This window comes from Ursus americanus, chromosome 1 (assembly GCF_024610735.1).
Source record: "Ursus americanus isolate L20-20 chromosome 1, mUrsAme1.1.p, whole genome shotgun sequence".
In the NCBI taxonomy this organism is placed as follows: Eukaryota; Metazoa; Chordata; class Mammalia; order Carnivora; family Ursidae; genus Ursus; species Ursus americanus.
The window spans coordinates 48559264-48577824 of NC_142127.1; the positions used below are offsets into that span (position 1 = coordinate 48559264).

The 18561-nt window shown below is 43.5% G+C and overlaps 1 protein-coding gene across 2 annotated transcripts in view; it reads left to right on the forward strand.

Annotated features, from left to right (window-relative positions):
* MYO3B (myosin IIIB) overlaps positions 1–18561 on the forward strand; it is a 428494-nt gene that overhangs the window by 300712 nt on the left and 109221 nt on the right. For both annotated transcript variants that reach the window (XM_087861309.1, XM_087861314.1), the window contains 2 exons: positions 7203–7304; positions 12047–12131. In XM_087861309.1, coding sequence (XP_087717435.1) covers positions 7203–7304; positions 12047–12131 — 187 coding nt within the window. The remainder of the gene's footprint in view (positions 1–7202; positions 7305–12046; positions 12132–18561) is intronic.

Below are 18561 nucleotides of genomic sequence, written 5' to 3' on the forward strand. Positions count from 1 at the left end.
GAGTCAAAAAAATTTACTTTAACCAAAAAAAACCCCACAAAAATCTGATTAAAAAATGGGCAGAGGAGCTGAATGGACATTTTTCCAAAGAAGACATACTGATAGCCAACAAGCACATGAAAAGATGCTCAACATCACCATCATCAGGGAAGTAGAAATCAAAACCACAATGAGATGTCACCATACATCTGTCAGAATGGCTAACATCAAGAAGACAAGAAATAACAAGTGTTGGTGAAGTACATGGAGAAAAAGGAACCCAGGTACAATGCTGGTGGGAATATAATTGATGCAGCCACTATGGAAAACAGTGTGGAAGTTTCTCAAAAATTAAAAATAGAAATACCATATGATCCAGTAATTCCACTACTGGGTATTTGCCCAAAGAAAATGAAAACATTAACTCAAAAAGATATATGCACCCATATGTTTACTGCAGCAATATTTACAATAGTCAAGATATGGAAGCAATCGAAGTGTCCCTTGATAGATGAATGGATAAAAAAGAAGTGGTATATGTACACAATGGGATATCATACAGCCATAAAAAAGGATGAGATCTTGCCATTTTTAACAGCATGGGTGGACCTAAAGGATATTATGCTAAGTGAAACATGTTAAGACTGAGAAAGACAAAGACCACATGATTTCACTTATATGTGGAATCTAAAAAACAAAACAAATGAATAAACAAAAAGCAGAATCAGACCTATAAACACAGAGAACAAACTGATGGTTGTCAGAGGGAAGGGGAGCAGGAGGATGGACAAAATGGGTGAAGGGGAGTGGAAGATACAGGCTTCCAGTTATAGAATGAATAAGTCATGAGAATAAAAGGTACAGCACAGGGAATACAGTTAATGGTACTGTAATAGCATTGTATGGCGCCAGATGGTGGCTACACTTGTGGTGAGCGTAGTGTAATGTGTAGAGATGTTGAATCACTTTGTTGTACACCTGAAACTTATGTAATGTGTGTCAGCTATCCTCAAATTCTAAGAAAAAGGAAAGAAAAACGAACAATAATCGACTTTAAATCTCTGCTACGCCATAATTTGTCATGTGGTTTGGGGAAAATTACTTAACTTCTGAGTTTTAGTTTCCTCACCTATAAAATGGAACTCATGAAGGCCTAGTTCTCAGGACTGTTGTGAAGATGATCAATTACAGATACTACATGCAAAGCATCCTGCATGGTACCTGGCATGTGGCAGATATTCAGTAAATGTTAGTTCCCTCTCTGTACCCCCTTCCTAAAGATGAACTTCACTGGGAAATAAATCTGTCTGTATAGTACTCTTCAATGGTGAGCATAATAATACTATAACTTCAAAAAGATGAAACCATTTCTCTCACTTTTGGAGAAAAAAATAGTACCTGTCAAATCTTAAATACAGTTACAATAAAGCCTTTATAAGAGAGAATTTTCTAAATCTTAAGTCTTGCTTATCTAACGGGAAAATTAAAATACAGTAGTATCATGTGAAAGATCTGAAGTGGTTTTGGTTTTGTTTTTGTAAAGAACTGTGCTCCATCATGCCAAGAGCTTGATTCATTTGTGTAGATAAATTTTTCACCGGCCTCAAAGTTGTTAAGATTTAGGTGGTATGCTAATGACATCATTTTTCCCATTCACTGGTTTGAGGCCCTTCTGTAACTTGTTCTGTAAAATAGCAAGTCCCCTCCTCACCCCCTTCCATAAAGTCGGAAATTCTAAAATCCAGGAGTTAAATATCACCCAGATTTGCTGCCTGCTGGTGTGGAAAGCAAGTTGCCTTTCAGATGTCTAAGGAGTTGGAAGATCTCAGTGTGCATATCATGTTTAACCCACAGTGACGGGTGATTGGCAGCATAACAGCTGAGCGACAGCCATTTGGCTAGGAGTTCAAACCCCAACACGGAGAACCATAGCAGGATCATGGCTTGATTTGCTGTGGCCATGAAGTCTAAATCACCAAGCACAGAGGTGGAGGCAGAGGTGACAGCTGGTAGCCATTCTCGTCAATAAAGTTGTGACGGTTGAGATGTACAAGCAACCAGAGCCTGCTAATTTCATAGACTTTGAGCCAAGTACTTAGTGTCAAAACCAGCTATGGTCAATGATACAAATGGTTGTGAAGGGTCCCTCGTCAACAGCAGGGCTCTCCCCACCAGACACTTTCGTCCTAGTGGGTTAAAAATGGATCCTGCTTTCCAGGAACAATCAGTTTGAGAAGACTTTATCTTTTAATCTTTTTAGGTCCTGATGATTTTTAAAAAGTCATATTTATTGAGATATAATTTATATACAGTAAAACTCAAAACAGTTTGATAAAATTGGATGAACAGGTAACCCCCTTCACAATCAAGAAAAATAGAATTTCCAGAAAGCTCTCTCATGCCCCTTTTGTTACCATCCTTCCCCCCACCCTTAGCTCCTGGTGACCACTAATGGGTTTCTGTCCCTATAATTATGCCTTTCCCAAAATGTCATAGAAATGGAGTAATATAGCATATAAGCTTTTGTGTCTAGCTTCTTTCATTTAGTATAATACTTTCACGATTCATCAGTGGTGATGCATTTAACAGTAATTTATTCTTTTTCATTGCTGACCAGAATTCCAGAGTATGGATATACCTCAGTTTTGCCAATTACTAGCTAAATGACATTTGTTTCCAGTTCTGGGTGACTATGAATAAAGCTGCTATAAACATCTAGAACTTTATCTTTTTAGGAAAGATTTATGGAAAGTAAATAACTTTGATTTATAGGAAATTAGAACTGCATAAGCTGGAATGATCATAGAGGTGGGAGTTATTTCCTTTTTGATTAACAAACAGAAATACTTTCCTAACATGCTATATTTTTGCATAGCAATTTCTAGTTTATACAAGACAGTTTCACTCACCTTATTTTTGTAATTATCACAGTAACCCTGAGAAGTAGGTTCAGCATCTTACCCCATTTTACAGATGGTGGCTAAGAAAACTCCCTGCAATCCAGACCGCCTAACTCCTGATCTGGTGTCCTTCCCCTAAACATTTTCTGAACATCCTCTCCATGCAGAACACTCTGCTAAATGCTTTTGGGGTGGTCACAAAAGCAACATAAAATTTATTCTTTTCCCCATCGAGAGGGGACAGTCTGATGCTCTACATCATGTCAGCAGGTAAATGTAAATTAAAACAACAATATACTGTTATGCACCTACTAGAAGGGCCAAAATCGGGAACACTGACAACATCAACTGCTGATGAGGATGTGGAACAACAGGTCATTCATTGCTGATGAGAACACAGAATGGTAGCGCTACTTGGAAGACAGTGGGGCAGTTTCTTACAAAACTAAACATACTCTTACCATATGCTCCAGTATTCATGCTCTTTGGGATTTACCCAGAGAAGCTGAAAACTTACGTCCACACAAAAACCTGCACACAGATGTTTGAGGCAGCCTTACTCATAACTGCTCAACTTGGAAGCAACCAGGATGTGCTTCAGTTGGTAAATGGATAAATTAACTGTAGTACATCCAGACAATGGAATATTATATAGTGTTGAAAAGAAATGAGCTTTCAAGCCACAAAAAGCCATGCAGGAAATATAAATGCATATTACAAGGTGAAAGCCAGTCTGAAAAGACTACGTACTGAATGATTCCAACTATGTGACATTCTGGGAAAAGCAAAACTGTGGAGGCCGTACAAAGATCAGTGATTGCCACGGGTGTGGGAGGGGTTAATAGAGCCCAGAGGATTTTTTACAGCAGTGTAATTACTGTATGATGCCAGGATGATGCATATATGTCATTATCGTGTATCCAAACCCATATCATGGACGACATTGAGAGTGAACCATAATGTAAACTATGGATTTTGGGTAATTAAGAAGTGCAAGTGTAGGTCCATCAGTTGTAGCAAATGTACCGCTCTGGTGGGTGGTGTTGATAGTGTATGCCTATGTGGGAACAGGGAATATATGGGAAATCTCTGTACCTTCCTCTCAGTTTTGCTCAGAATCTAAAACTGCTCTTAAAAATACAATCTTTTAAAAAGGAGTGGGAGAAACTCAGATGGAACCAGGACAGACACATCTGCCCCAGCCTTAAGAGGAGTGCTAAGCTAGAGCCAACTAACACAACCGCAAGAAACAAACAATCTATGAAGCTTCCTCCGGTCATTTTTGGAAGCAGGCGGGGCATATATTATAGGGAGTAAATCCCACCCAAGGCTGCTGGGAATCAGAAGAAAACAGAGTGACAGTCCCTGGGTGCTTGAAGGCAAGGGGAATTCCCCAAACAGCCATGTTCCAGGGCAGACAAGAAACTGATCTCTAGGATAAGGGAAAACCTTCCTCCTTAGTTTCCAAGTTAGAGAAAGCAATTACCAGGCAAGACTTTCTTTGAACTCAGTCAAAGTTTGACCGGGATAATGACTGGAATTAAGCACTGGAAAATCAAAGTGGAAAATGTTCTCGTAGGCCTGGAATTACCAGAATTGTTTCATGTGGAGACCACGGTTTCTGATGTGGCTGTTGAAAAAAGAAAATCTGTCAGTGAGATTCTATGCTTTAAAAAAAGCATTTTACTTTCTCAGTGCTGCTTTTGGTGGTATTTGCCTGTCAGACCTCCCACAAGTTGGCCTCTTTATGTTCTGATAAGATGGCTACCGACCAGCTGTCATTCCAGCCAGAAACGACACGGGTTCCTGGTGCAATTGGCCAGCAGCAGTTAGGAGGGGAAGGTTGGGCTTTTGTGCCTCATCTGTATGCACCATCTCTGCCAGATACAGTAGGCACTGTTTGCCAGGTCCATTATGAGGGCAGGAAAACTTACCCAGCCTAGATCCCCAACCAAGAAATCTACCTAGACAGTGTCCCTGCTGGAAACCGTGCCTCTGGGTCTGTTCTCTGGGTGGGTCATCAAATGCCAGTTCAGGCCAGAGCGGCCTCCTGTGAGGCTGATCTGTGAGACTTTAGAGGCCCAGGCATGTGAAAGAAATAAAGTCTGAATTTTTACTTCCACTTATAAAGGAAAAAATGAGAGTAGAGGTTAATGATTTTTTAAATGTTTACATAAATGGGGCTGTACCATGTAATATTTAGGAATTCAGACTTTAGGGCAAAACTGCTTGGATTTGAACCCTGGCTCTGCCACTCTCCAGCCATGTGTAACTCTTGGGCAAGTCATTTAACCACTCTGGGCCTCAGTTTCCTTAACTGTAAAATGGGGGTAAAAGTGGCCTCTACCTTTTAGAGTTACCATGAAGATTGATGAGTTAATTTTTTTTAAGGGCTTAGAACACTGCATGGAACATAATAATCCTTACATTTGTGTTTGTTAAATGAAAATAATGGACATTTCCCTAACTCCTATTCTTAATACTCCCTACCCCCCAGCCAAATCAAGCTGAATACATGTACCTAATCTTTTCCTTCTATTTCTTATTTCTTAACATCTGTCAGCTTTACCTCTTCATGTTAGTTTCCTAGGGCTACCATAACAAATTACCCCAAACTTTGTAGCATAAAACAACAGAAACTTATTCTCTTACAGTTCAGGAGGCTGGAAGTCCAAAATCAGCGAGGTTGGTTTCTACTGGAGGCTCCGAGGGAGAATTCTTTCCATACCTTTCTCCTAGCTTCTGGTAGTTCCTGACAATGTCATTCCTTGGCTTACAGACCCATTATTCCACTCTTAGCTTTCATTATCACATGCTTTCTCCCTGTGTCTATGTCTTCACATGGCCTTTTATAAGGACACTAATCATTGGACTTAAGACCCACCTTAATCCAGTATGACCTCATCTTAAACTAATTACATCTACAAAGACCTTATTTCCAAGTAAGGCCACATTCTGAAGTTCTAGATAGACAGGAATATTGAGGGGACTCTAATCTACCCACCTCACCCTCTTAAAAGTTTTAGGGTGTCTAACATCTGTTACCTCATTTTATTCTTACCCTCTGTATTAGAATGTAAGCTCCATGAGAGTAGGGACTGTATCTCTTTAAGTGTACTCTGAAGCAGCCAGCGTTGCTTAACATGAGTTTGCTGGGCCAACTCAAGGGCATGGAGAGACATGGTGCCATCAGGCTGGGTGTGGGAAGGTGATGTTTGAGGTAAGAGAGTCACTCAGAAGGAGAAAGAGGGACGGGATGGAAAAAAAAAAATGCCATCCAAGAAAATAAAAAAGGAGGAAGGTCAGAGATCCCAAATGGTATATGGTATATCTGGAAGTACTGCCAGCAAATTTGAAACAACCAGAGTCAGAAGGAAGGTGCAGGATGAGACAGAACAAGGTTTACATTGCAGGTCAGAGGAAAAGGAGATGGCACTGCCTCAGGGCAAAGCCTGAAGCATATCTCCTCTGTGGGGAGGAGGGGCCCTGCTACCAGTGTGGTTTCTTCTACAGCCAAGGAATCCAACTGAAAAGAACCAGCCCTCTTCAGATACCTGAGGTAGTCTGAGGTGGTGGAACATCTTCAACCCATCATGCCCTCGAGTGTCATGGAGAATGGAAGAAGACATGTGATAGCCAAGATAGACCCTTCAGTATTTTTCCACTCAAGTCGTGAGCTGTTTTGGTAGCGAAGTACTTAGGTATTTATCAACATGAGCTAAGCTGACTGGACAATGAAAAGCTGCAATTGTGGTAGTCCTCAACCTAGTGGAATGTGTAGTCTCTCTTTTCCATGACAGCATTATTGGTTGTCGATCCCCAACTGTCAGTGAACAGGACTACAAGATGAAAGGAAAGGACAGACATGCGTAAGGGGCGGAGATGTGGAGGAAGGGAGGGGACCTTGTCCCTCCTTTTCTTCCCTGGTGGTACAACTGAAAAGGAAATAGGAAAACCATCCAGTTGTCCAACCGGAAACCCTGTCCTGGTACACTTAAGACCTCTATTTGTTACCCAGCTCCCTATTTGACTAATGCAATCATTGAGACAGAGGTTATCCGAATTATCAAGTCACCAAGCTGCTAGGGAGTTCAGTCAGGACAGTTACCAGTTCCCCTGTTTTCTACAATTAGCCCCTTTCAACCACACTGTATTAAATCATAAAAATAAATATCGAATCTGTTGGTGAGATTTATTACTTTGGAGCCTCAAACCATAAGACAAGTGTGGGTTTCCCTAGCCACATTGTGGGACCCACTTGGATAATTCATCCAGATGTGGGAGTATAAGCTTGATAAGTTCCTCCTTTGTTTCATTCCACAGGGCACCCTTCAGACCAAAGCAGAGATCTGCAGCCCACTGTCGCCGGGGATAGCGAGGAAAGTGCCCAGGATCAAGACTACAGTGAGCCTGGTGACCACACAGGTGGGGTCATTAGAGGTTTGGCATGGGTGTCCTATATTCAGGGACGTTCCAGAGAAGGTTCCAGAGATGGAAATGACCACCTGATATGGACCCTCTGTTTTCCTGTAGGAGACAGCTGTTTAAATTCAGGGGCAGCCTTGCAGAGGATCCTGATCAGTGATTTCACAGAAGGAAAGAGTAGACAGAGATAAGCTCAGCTTCTTGGCAGCCGCCCCCTCTGCCTACTGATCTGTTTACTGGGGAAACCGGTCTAGTTGTGGCTCTCCTTACCGATTGCGTCTCCTCAACTCCTCCTCTTGGAGTGGATGCTGACATATTTCTGTCTGATCTACCTTGGGACTTACGAAAGTTCAGCTTCTCAAGAAGGTCTTTCTATGACCCTGATATTGGTACATCGATCTCAAACTGATGGAGAACATTTATGGTGGGGAGGAAGGCCATGGACAAGAAATTAAAAAAGAAATTGATTATCTGGTCTAAGCCACCCTCCATTAGTTAACATCATCATAAAATGAGAACATTAGACAGACTAAATAAGTGGTTTTAAACATTTAAAAAATATTAGAATCTTTCCTTTTTGCAGTTTGAAGTTTCTGGACTTCTGCTAGAAGAAGCTGTGATTTTTAAAAATACGGCCTTTCATGCTAATGCCAGCATTTTCTGAAATGTGAAGATGAGGTGCCCTGGATTTCACAGTAGAGTTTGCAGTTTATCTGCTGGGCCCAGCAAAGAATTTCTGGGCACTTCCCACTCCTTTGGAATCTGCCACTCAGCCTCTGTTTCAAGGAAATACCGAACTCGGACTTTACCTTGGAGCAGGGAAGTTAGGGAGTAGGAGAGAAGGAAAAGAGGGGGAGCCCAGGGAGCAGCAGTGTTTCCTGAATTTGAGGAGACTGTTTGAGGGGGTGGAGACAGGATGCCTACCTGTTACTGACTCATGGCCTAGACCCTTTCTCCTTAGCGGAAGTCATAAATAGGAGGTCTTCCAGTGTAATCACCATGCAGATATGTTTTGTTTGGCCAGACACAGTGTTTTTTTAAAAAACTTTGAACCCAAATGTCTTTGGGTGGGGTGTACATTCTCTGGTTCACCACAGACCCCACCACTTCCCACCCTCTTTGCCTGACAGTGCACACATTTATGTTACCTGGGTGACCCCAAAGATATTTGAGTTTGCACTGCCTGCTCTCTCGTGTTTTTGGCCAGACACCTTTCTGTCTTATTCCAAAATGATCCAGTGGAGAATTGGCTTGACTTTCCTGGGAAATATGAATGGCTCATTGAGCTCAATCTGACTTTGGAAAGATTCGACTCCTTCAGAGAAGTCCCTCCCAGCATTGCATTATTTCGTTGAACCAAAACACTTAGGGATGCTCTTCTGAGGAAAAGAGACCCCTATTTGGAGAAGCCTCTATTGCCCCACTTGCACGCGCCTCAGGTCTGCTATGCAAGCTCATCATTGAATTTTTTCAGCCAAGTCACTGGTCTTATTTCTTTTAACTTGATCTATTCGCTTAGAATGGACCACCCTGTTTTACCTTCCTGGTTTTCTCCATATCTTTGCTTCTCCAATCTCCTTGTTCAGCAATTAATTTCCAAAGAGATGCCAGATGATTCCAGCTGTCACCAGGACATACTTAAAAATATTTCACAATATTGGGTTTTGCTTTGAACTCAGTAGTTTGATGGCCTCCTTCTTATTGAAGTTTATGTTTTTACTCTGACTCAAATCCTTCTCCCTGCTCTTCAGGCAAAGCTGGGGGATGGAGGAACAGACTTCATCTAAGTTTATTAGGAATATGCTGTAAGTTTTCTGTTTGATTTTTATACTTCAAATAACTCTTAAAAATCAATATTTTGATGACTGAAGTGTAAATGAATGAGAAACATGGAATAAGTTTTTCCTTCAATTACATGAACAGAAATTCTGTGGGTTTTTATCGGAAACCCAAGCAAAGTAACTGGGGGCATTTACTAAGTTCAAGTAAAGATGTTGGCGCTTCCTCTCTGGAGGTGGGCATAGCATCTTTCTCCTGAAAGTCCCAAACCAAAAGGGACTTGGTGATCTTTTCTTGCTTTGCTTTCTCCTCTCTGAATTACTGTTAAGCTGCTATTGCTCCTCTTTATTTTGAAGATCTCAGATAGGTGGAGACAACGGCAATCTCAGCTTTCCACATGGGTGATACCATTTGGGCTTTGATCAGTGCCTGGTAGGTTGCTCTCCATTCTGCTGAATTGGGCCAGAGGACAAGGTTAAAGATTAATAACCTTGTTATTCTTAATAAGGAAAGAGAGTTATTTGTGCCCCCGAAGTAGGCTCCCCTTCCTCCTTTTTTAAGTCAATTCTTGCTTTTATGTTGCTTGTCACCGTATTACAAGTGAGCTTAGGCCAAACAGTGTTTTAGAATCTCCAGGAGAGGGCACCTGCCTGATCCTCTCACTGGAGGGGTCAGTCAATCAAGAGATGGCAGGGAAGGGAAGGAAGGGAATCAGGTCATGAAATTCTGGAAGGCTGCAGCTATTTTTCTTGATTTCTTTTTTTTTTTTCTCTTCTTCTTTCAACATTGTTTCACTGTTTGGTCATAATGTTTTTTTGTGTAATAATAAAAATATAATAATGTTCCACTTAAAATTTTATCTTTATTCTTTTGGTGTTTATAGCAATAATAACAACAACAACAGATGGTCTAATCTATCACTGATAGCTCGAAGAATTCCATTTCTTTTACGTAAGAGATATTTATGTTTAAGGAACCAAACTAATAACAGAATCAGAGCTTACTCTTCGCAGAATAGACAACATAAAACCATTGATTTCTATATTCCTTTTTCTGCACTCTTCATCATGCTCTATGTTCAATCATTACAACTTCAACCTTTTACATTTTTTTAAGATTTATTTATTTATTAGAGAGAGAAAGAGCCTGGGGGTGGGGGTGGGGAGGGGTAGAGGGAAAGGGAGAGAGAGTCTTAAGCAGACTTCCTGCTGAGCCCAGAGCTTGACATGGGGCTCCATCTCACGACCCTGAGATCATGATCTGAGCCAAAACCAAGAATCGGACACTTAACCAACCGCGCCACCCAGGCGCCCCCAACCTTACACATTTTATGCATCTTGTGCAGTATATCACAATTGCCAAGTTAACAGATTATCTTCACTGTTTATATTTTGGTTTGGATGCTTTTAGATGACCTGAAATAAGGATAGTAAATAGGGACAGTCTCTCCCCATACCAGTTGATTAGTAGTGACTGTGTGAAACTGTAATTCTCAGCCCTGGCCACACGTTAAAATCACCCAGAGAGCTTCTTAAAATTGACGCCAATCCTACCCCAGGTCAGTTTCAGAATCCCTAGGGGCTAGGCTTAGGCATATTTAAAATCTTTCTGGGTGATTTGAATGTATAGCTAGGATTAAGAATCATTGATCTGGAGCAGTGTCTGTCAAACTTCAGCAGGGATCCAGGTCACCTTGAGGGCCTGTTAAAAACAGATGGCCAGCTCCCACCACTGGACATTCTGATTCACTAGGTTTTGGATGGGGCCCAAGAATGTGCATTTCTAACAAGTGTCTAAGTGATGTTGATGCTTCATGTGTTGTCCTCATGAAGTTGTGATCATGTGGCATCTGCACCATGGGGACTTCTGATGTAAAGCATGTTAAGAAGGAACTTGAGGGCCGCCTAGGTAGCTCAGTTGGTTAAGCGTCTGCCTTCAGTTCAGGTCATGATCTGGGGTCCTGGTCCAGCTCTCTGCTCAGCGGGGAGCCTGCTTCTCCCTCTCCTCTGCCTGCTGCTCCCCCTGCTTGTGGGTGCTCTCTCTCTTTCTCTGTCAAATAAATAAATAAAAACTTTAATAAAAAAAGGGGGGGGGGACTTGAAGCTGGAGAGCCTGGGTGGCTCAGTCGGTTGAGCATCCAGCTCAGGATTTCTGCTCAGATCATGATCTCATGGGTTGTGAGGTCAAGCCCCACGTCACACCCACCCCCTCCCATGGGAGTCTGTTGGGATCCTCCCTCTCTCTCCCTCTACCTCTCCCCCAACTGGAGTAAGCTCACTCTCTCTCAAATAAATAAATAAATCTTAAAAAAAAAAAAAAAAAAAAAGGAACTTGAACCTGAATTAAGATTTAGTGGAAAAGAGGGGGATGATTGATTAGTTATGACTGGGCAGCCATGGTCACAGGAAAGAAGAATTGTATTTGTTCCTCCCACTCTTGAGAAACTTATCAGTAAACTGCCCTCATTCACAGTGTAGACATGGGTTATCCCGGAAATGATTCCCTAGTTACAGTTTGTCCTACCCACATTGTGACAATCCATTCTACGATGTACATTCTGCATCAGCAGGCAGCCCCACTCTGTCCAGCTGGGACTGGAAGCTGGTCTGCTGTCTAGCCCACTGCCATTCCAACTCCTGCATGCCACCACCATTGCAGTGGACCTCTCCTGGGGGCCTCTAATCTCTGTCCACTATCTCTATCTATTGCTGGAGAAAGGTAGCTTGTTTTCCCATAACTATGAATTATTTTACCCAGTTTGCTGGCTGGGATCACAGAATAAGTCAGTGTTGATGACGTGTCGTAGACAAAGGCTGCATAACACCATTTGGGCAGGGAGAGAGGTGCTGCAGAGTATGGATGGGTGCTAAAACCTAACCCTGCCTCTGAACTTAGCTGTAGATCTCTAAGTTTTTTGTTTGTTTTCTTGTTTGTTTTCTCTCTGTTCTGAGGGGCTCTAATAGATCATAAAAGCAGTCCACAAACAGAATTCAACGGTGGCCATGCAGTGACTTCAAGCAACTCTCCTGCTGACACTGAGAAAAATCGGTGAGTCTTATCCATAGTGTTCCCAGTCTGAAACTCAGGTGTTCTGTGTTCCAATGGACAGTGAAACAGAAGTATTTCTAACAGTGTGTTATATTGGTGAGTTGGAGAAAGTAGAGCCAAAAAGTGTTTTTTATGGATTCTCCCAGGTCAGAGGTCATTACTCTGTGGGCAGAAGGTCTTTATTCTGCAGGGCAGCCTGAACACAACCTGCTTTTTGGATTCTCTTCATGGTAAAACAGGTACTGGGCCTCATTAGGTTAAAGCAGTTTTTCTCAACTGAGGACAGTTTTGCTCCTCTTCTCCCTGGGACATTTGGCAATGTCTGGAGATATTTTTTTTGTCACACCTTTAGGGGGTGGAGTTGTGCTCATGGCTTCTAGTGGGTAGAGACCAGGGATACTGCTAAACACCCTACCATGCACAGCACAGCCCCTCACAACCAAGTATTGTCCAGCCCAAAATGTCCCAAGGTGGAAAAACCTTGGGTTTAAGATAAAGCAAAAAGGGAGTATCATTTCCTGTTTACCCACCAGTTTCTAGTTAAGTAAAACTCAAAATAAGTAGAGGGTCATAGCCCAGGGCTACGGTGCATCATCTTCAGTGTACACAGGAGCTGCTCAGGCCTCCAGAGGACAATGCCCCTGGCTAAATGTAAGCTCAGGTCACTTTAAGTCAGGCCAGCCCAGGCCATCAAGCACTGGAGACTGAAGGAACTCCTAGGCTTCCAGTTCTTCAGGGACATCTCCATAACCTACCTTCTCCCAGAAGAGGTTTTCAGGCCCTGTCATACATGTCACCAGGAAGAGGACACAACTACAGGAAGGAGTGGACCATGGCAAAGGGAAGGTCTAACTAGAATGAAGCTTACCTTTCGTATTTCCCTCTAAATCAGTTGTAGGGACTTTTCATTAAAAGTCTTCTCCAGGATTTGGAGAAAGAAGCAGATCATTAGAAACTTCTTTGCAAAAAGAAGTGGTTTTGATTTGTAATTTTAAAAAATATTTCTTAATTATTTGAGATTTCTTTTCTTTTTTTTTTTTTTTTAAAGATTTTATTTATTTATTTGACAGAGATAGAGACAGCCAGCGAGAGAGGGAACACAAGCAGGGGGAGTAGGAGAGGAGGAAGCAGGCTCCTAGTGGAGGTGCCTGATGCGGGGCTCGATCCCATAACGCCAGGATCACGCCCTGAGCCGAAGGCAGACGCTTAACGACTGAGCCACCCAGGCGCCCCTATTTGAGATTTCTTACTAATATTTTTGAGACTTGACAAATTACATTAGCAGTACTTCTCTAGTGGTCTCAAATTGTTGTTGGACTGCTTGTTAAGTAGACTGCTTTCCCAGTAGAACAGCTCATTGAAGGGTACTTGAGGAAATATTATAGGCCTATCACCTCATACTAGAATAACAAAGTTTAGAATTTCTGATGCAGCAGGAAGGCCCTTGAACTTCACAGGTGGAAGACTTCGGTTCTGGTCCCAGTGCTGACATTTTCCAGCTGTTTGACCTTGGACAAGTCACTAAACCAGTTTGGTAAATGGCTCTGGCTCCAGCCCAAGCCTGACTCCTCTCAACCTAAGCTGGTGGCTGACTTTACAGAGTATCAGGGCGGTGCTGTGAGCAACTTCAACTTGGCTTCCCTGCATCTCAGAATCTCTCTTTCTCTTCAGCTATTCTTTCTTCCTTTGCTCTTGTCTCAAAAGACTACGGGTCTTTTCCTTGCACAGGCTAACACCTTCATTCGCAGTCCTGTCCTCCAGGCCCTGCCCCCGTCAGTTAGCCCACTCTTGCTTTCACAGCTTTCTCTCTCTGCTGTCTCCTTCCATTTTGCTTATTATACCTTTCTCCATTCTACAAAAAAGGCTACTCTTGGCCCTGGCCTCCCTCTTACTTTTACTATCAGACTTCCTCAGATGGGCATCTGGGTCAGCCGCCTCATTCCCTCACCTACCCTTCCTCCTTGATCCTGAAATCTGACCTCTGCCCTCCCCGTGTCTCTGCAACTGCTCTTGGGAAGTTCAGCTCCCAGTTGCTAGAACCTCACCTTCATCAGACTTTGTAGCGCCCGTTCCATGGGCCATGCTGGCCTCAGGTTGCCCTCTTCCTTGGGTGTTTGCAGACCGGCAGGCTTCAGGCTCTTCCTCTAAGATGCCTTGGTCTCTGTCTTCTCGGGCTCCATCCTCCTCATCCACCCACCATTGAAATGAGGCAGTTCTGCAGGTCCTTGACTGTCTTTCTTCTCTACTCCTCACCTGGTGATATCCTCTCTCACTGGTGTGTTCTAATACCAACTCTCAGCTCAGTGAGCATGGTTCTCAGGTCTCTATTCTGAATCCCTCACTCCCATGCCCAACCCTGCTGTCCGTGTGTTTCTGATTTATACACCAGGGCCTCGGCAGAAAAGTCCCCAGTAAAGTACCTTTTGTGCCTGACCCTCCTACTGTGGTGAGTTGCACAAACGCTCTCTGGTGACCTAGCCTTGAAACCTGGAAGTCAGTTTTTCTTTCTGGCAGTCAGTTTTGATCCCTGCCTCTCATGTAACGCCACCTCCAGTCATTTTCTTAGCGTCCTTCCCTGGTTCAGGCCTGCCATTATCTCGTTCTCTCTCTCCTGTTTCTCTTCTTTACAGACCGGCTTTTATTTCTGACACCTGATCAATTGTCCTAAAGCATATTCTGACTTTTCAAAGAACTTTAATGGCTTCCCATTTTAGACCAAAAGAGGTTCAGACGTCTGCGTGTGCCGTATCAAGGCTCTTTCTGTCTTGCTGGACTTTGTCTTCCAGACTCACCTCCAGCATGCCCTGATATGCACCCTGTGCGGTCAGACTTACTGTTTTATCAGCGCACCTCCCTCTGTTCTCTCTGCTCATGCCTTTCTGTTCAGCAATTAGCTGTCTCATCAAGACACATTGTCATATCCCTTTCCTCCATGAAGACCTCAGTTCTCTTCAACATTCCTTGAACACTTGTAGTCCATTATAACAGAACTACTCAAAATCCTGGCTCGCGACGAGGTAATGAACTTCTATCAGAATGTAAAGCAACACACTGCTTTCTTCATCAAGGTTTGCTATGAAAAAAAATATCAGCACAGCTAACCAGTGTGCTTGGTGATAAATTGATTTACATTCTGGCACAAGCTCCTTATGACGTTGTGAGCAGTAATGGCTCACAGACAGGGTCCTGGGCCCACACTTTGATTTATCACTCTGTTGTTCTTCACATATTGCCTGGTGTTGTGGTTGACTCTACACTAACAGGTAGAGTCCTCTCAAAGGTGAGGACTGAGTCTTACTTCTCTCTGTTTCCAATACGTGCAGTAGGTACTCAATAAGTTTATTGAGCTGACTTCCAATGCCCGTCTTAAGGCTCAGATTTTTATGAAAGAAATGTTCTTCCTGCTTAATCTTTGGGTGATGGCAGCAACAATAGGATTGAGAATAATTCATCAGATAGGACATGCCTGCCCCAGGGAGCTAGGGGTCTCATTTTGCCCTCTGTGCTTGATGATCACTTTCAGTGCCCTGTGGATCAACCCAGGGGTCGATAGGAAGGAAGCTGGGGGGGGAGGGATGCCAGGGGAAGAGATGGGCAGACTAAGAAGAAAGCCAAGTCTTGCCAATGATGATGCTCTTAGCAGTAATTAACAGACCCTCCAACTAATATGTTTAAGAATCCCTCAGGATAGAGGTCTAAACACAAAAGTTCTGGTGCTGGTTCATTTGCTCAGGGATGTCATTAAGGATATGGGTCCTCTTCATCTCTTTGCTACTTTCCACGCATTAGTAGTGCCCCCATATGTGGTCACAAGGTGGCTGAAGCAGCGCTAAGCACTACTGCCTCAGATGGCAATGTCCAAAGCAGGAAGGAAGAGATGGATGGGAAGGTGGCTCTCTTCAGGAGTCTCTGTCTGTTTCCCAGAAGTCTCTAGGACACCCCTTGCATCTCACTGGCCAGCGATTGCCAATTTGCAGAGGTGGCTCTGCCAGGGAGCTGCAAGGAAAGCTGGGAACGTGAGCATGGGCATTTGCAGCTTCGTAGGAGAGAATGCCAGAAGAGTCCTGAAGGGGTAGTGATGGGAGCAGATAGGTACCAGGGAAAGATAAAGGGAAGGCAAAATCAGAGGGAAGAGTTCATAAGGAAGACCCAAACATGGCAAGAAATATTGCTGAGAATAAGAACAATGTAATCATTCAGATTGACTCAACATTTGTTGTGAATCCAGGTCTTTTCCACAATGATCTCACATGATTCTCGTTCTGGCCTTTTGGGTGGTATTACTGACTCCACGTTACTGATAAGTAAACCAAACCAGGGAAGGCTAAGATAAGAAGGTCCCACATGCTGGTCTAGAGACGAGTGCTGAGTTGGACGTATCAGATTTACCTACTCCTGCCCTAATCAGCTAACTGGGAGGGTCACCCAGTGTCACACCGAGAATAGATGGCAGGTCTGGGTTTGAAATCAGAGCTTCTCTCTCCAACAATAAAAACAACTAACATTTGACATTGATTAACAAATTCCTGGGCACCGTACTAAGTGTTCTTCATGTATTACCTTATTTAATCCTTATATAACTACCTGACGAAAGAGGTATACATTTTACAATTTCTGACATTAACATATTACAAGTAATTCACTTTCTGGTGGCGGTGTCTGGAGAAGACATGCAGAAATGGCATCTCCACGGGGAAGGAAAAGAAGGAAAAACAGGTCATCGGCCTTGGACCTTGGGTAGCTAAAGGAGAAAATGTGTGTTGTGTCTGCCACATCTTTGCATCCTTCAGTGACACTTCTGTCCATGTCACCGATCTTTCTGGCAAGGAAACCATCTGCCGTGTGACTGGTGAGATGAAGGTGAAGGCTGACCCAGATGAGTCCTCTACCTGTGCTGCCATTTAGCTGCCAGAATATAGCCCAGAGGGGCAAGTTGCTGGGCATCACTGCGTTCCACATCAAACGCTAGGTCACAGGAGGAAATAGAACCAAGACCCCTAGACCAGGGGCCCAGTCAGCCCTCCGAGCCCTTGCCTGCTCAGGCATGAAGATCAGGTGGATTGAGGATGTCACCCTCACCCCACATCTCCGACAGCACCTGCAGGAAGGGGGTTGCCGTGGTTGCTATGAACAGGATTCCTCAAATTATTGTTTTCTGTTAATAAGTTGCCTTTGTGGAAGCTTAAAAAAAAAGATATTATGGGGCGCCTGGGTGGCACAGCGGTTAAGCGTCTGCCTTCGGCTCAGGGCGTGATCCCGGCGTTATGGGATCGAGCCCCACATCAGGCTCTTCCGCTATGAGCCTGCTTCTTCCTCTCCCACTCCCCCTGCTTGTGTTCCCTCTCTCGCTGGCTGTCTCTATCTCTGTCGAATAAATAAATTTTAAAAATCTTTAAAAAAAAAAAAGATATTATAAGTGATTTGCCAATGTGGCTTAGTAAAGTGACAGAGTCAGGGTTTGGATGCAGGCCTTCTGACTCCAGAGCTGACACTTTTGAGATACTGTTACATTTCTGTTGCCAGTCTAGGTTCCAGGCTCCAAATGCTTAGCCCATGGCTTTTTGCTGCTCTGTGTTCTTTATAACTGTCATTGTAACAAATCTTAAATCACAGCCAGCTAAGAAATAAACTCTGATTGGCATAAAACTGTCATCCTGTGACTGGTGGAAAAATTCCAGCCCCAAAGTCTTGGGATAAAGCCTCGTGGAGAAGATGCTCCCATCTGTATATCATGGGGGTGGAAGCAAACTTGGCTAAGGAGAAGGCAACTCCAGGTTGAAAGTAGAAATCAGTGGTTGGGGTGGCACTCCTCTGCTCCACATCCTCCGCGAGCCTGTAACTATGTACGGTGAATGACAGAAAGGAAATAGTCTTTCATGTCGTGGGGCTTTGTTCCCATGATGGTAATCCTCTATTTTAATGCTGATAAATACAATAGTGAGGATTATGCTCCTTAATTTAATTTGGCCTGCATATGGCAAAGCTCTCGCAAGGCTTTTATTTGACATTCTTTAGCACAGCCAGCCTGTTGTATAAAAAGAAGGCCCTACAAGGGAGGCAGGAGATTGATAATGCTGGTGCACATGTTTTCACCCGGCAGCTTGTAACACACCTCCGGAGAAGCTGCTTCGTGTGGGCCACCTGAGTGAGGATTCAGACTCAGAGTGATGGGATCTTCATGATTCAGGCAGCTTGAGGAGAGCTGGCACCTCACGAGAGGGGAAAACGAGCACATATTTCTCCCTTGTGTCATCCTTGCAGCTCTGGGGCTTGGAGCCAGTTGGGCTGACCTCAGAATCGATGAGCCAGAGAAACAGCCTCCCAGTCAGGGCCGACTGTGGGCCAGATTTTCATGTGGGCTGTGAAAGTATGGATTGCCACATATCTTGACAAACACTCTGCATGGGGGGGTCATTGCAGAAATATGTGG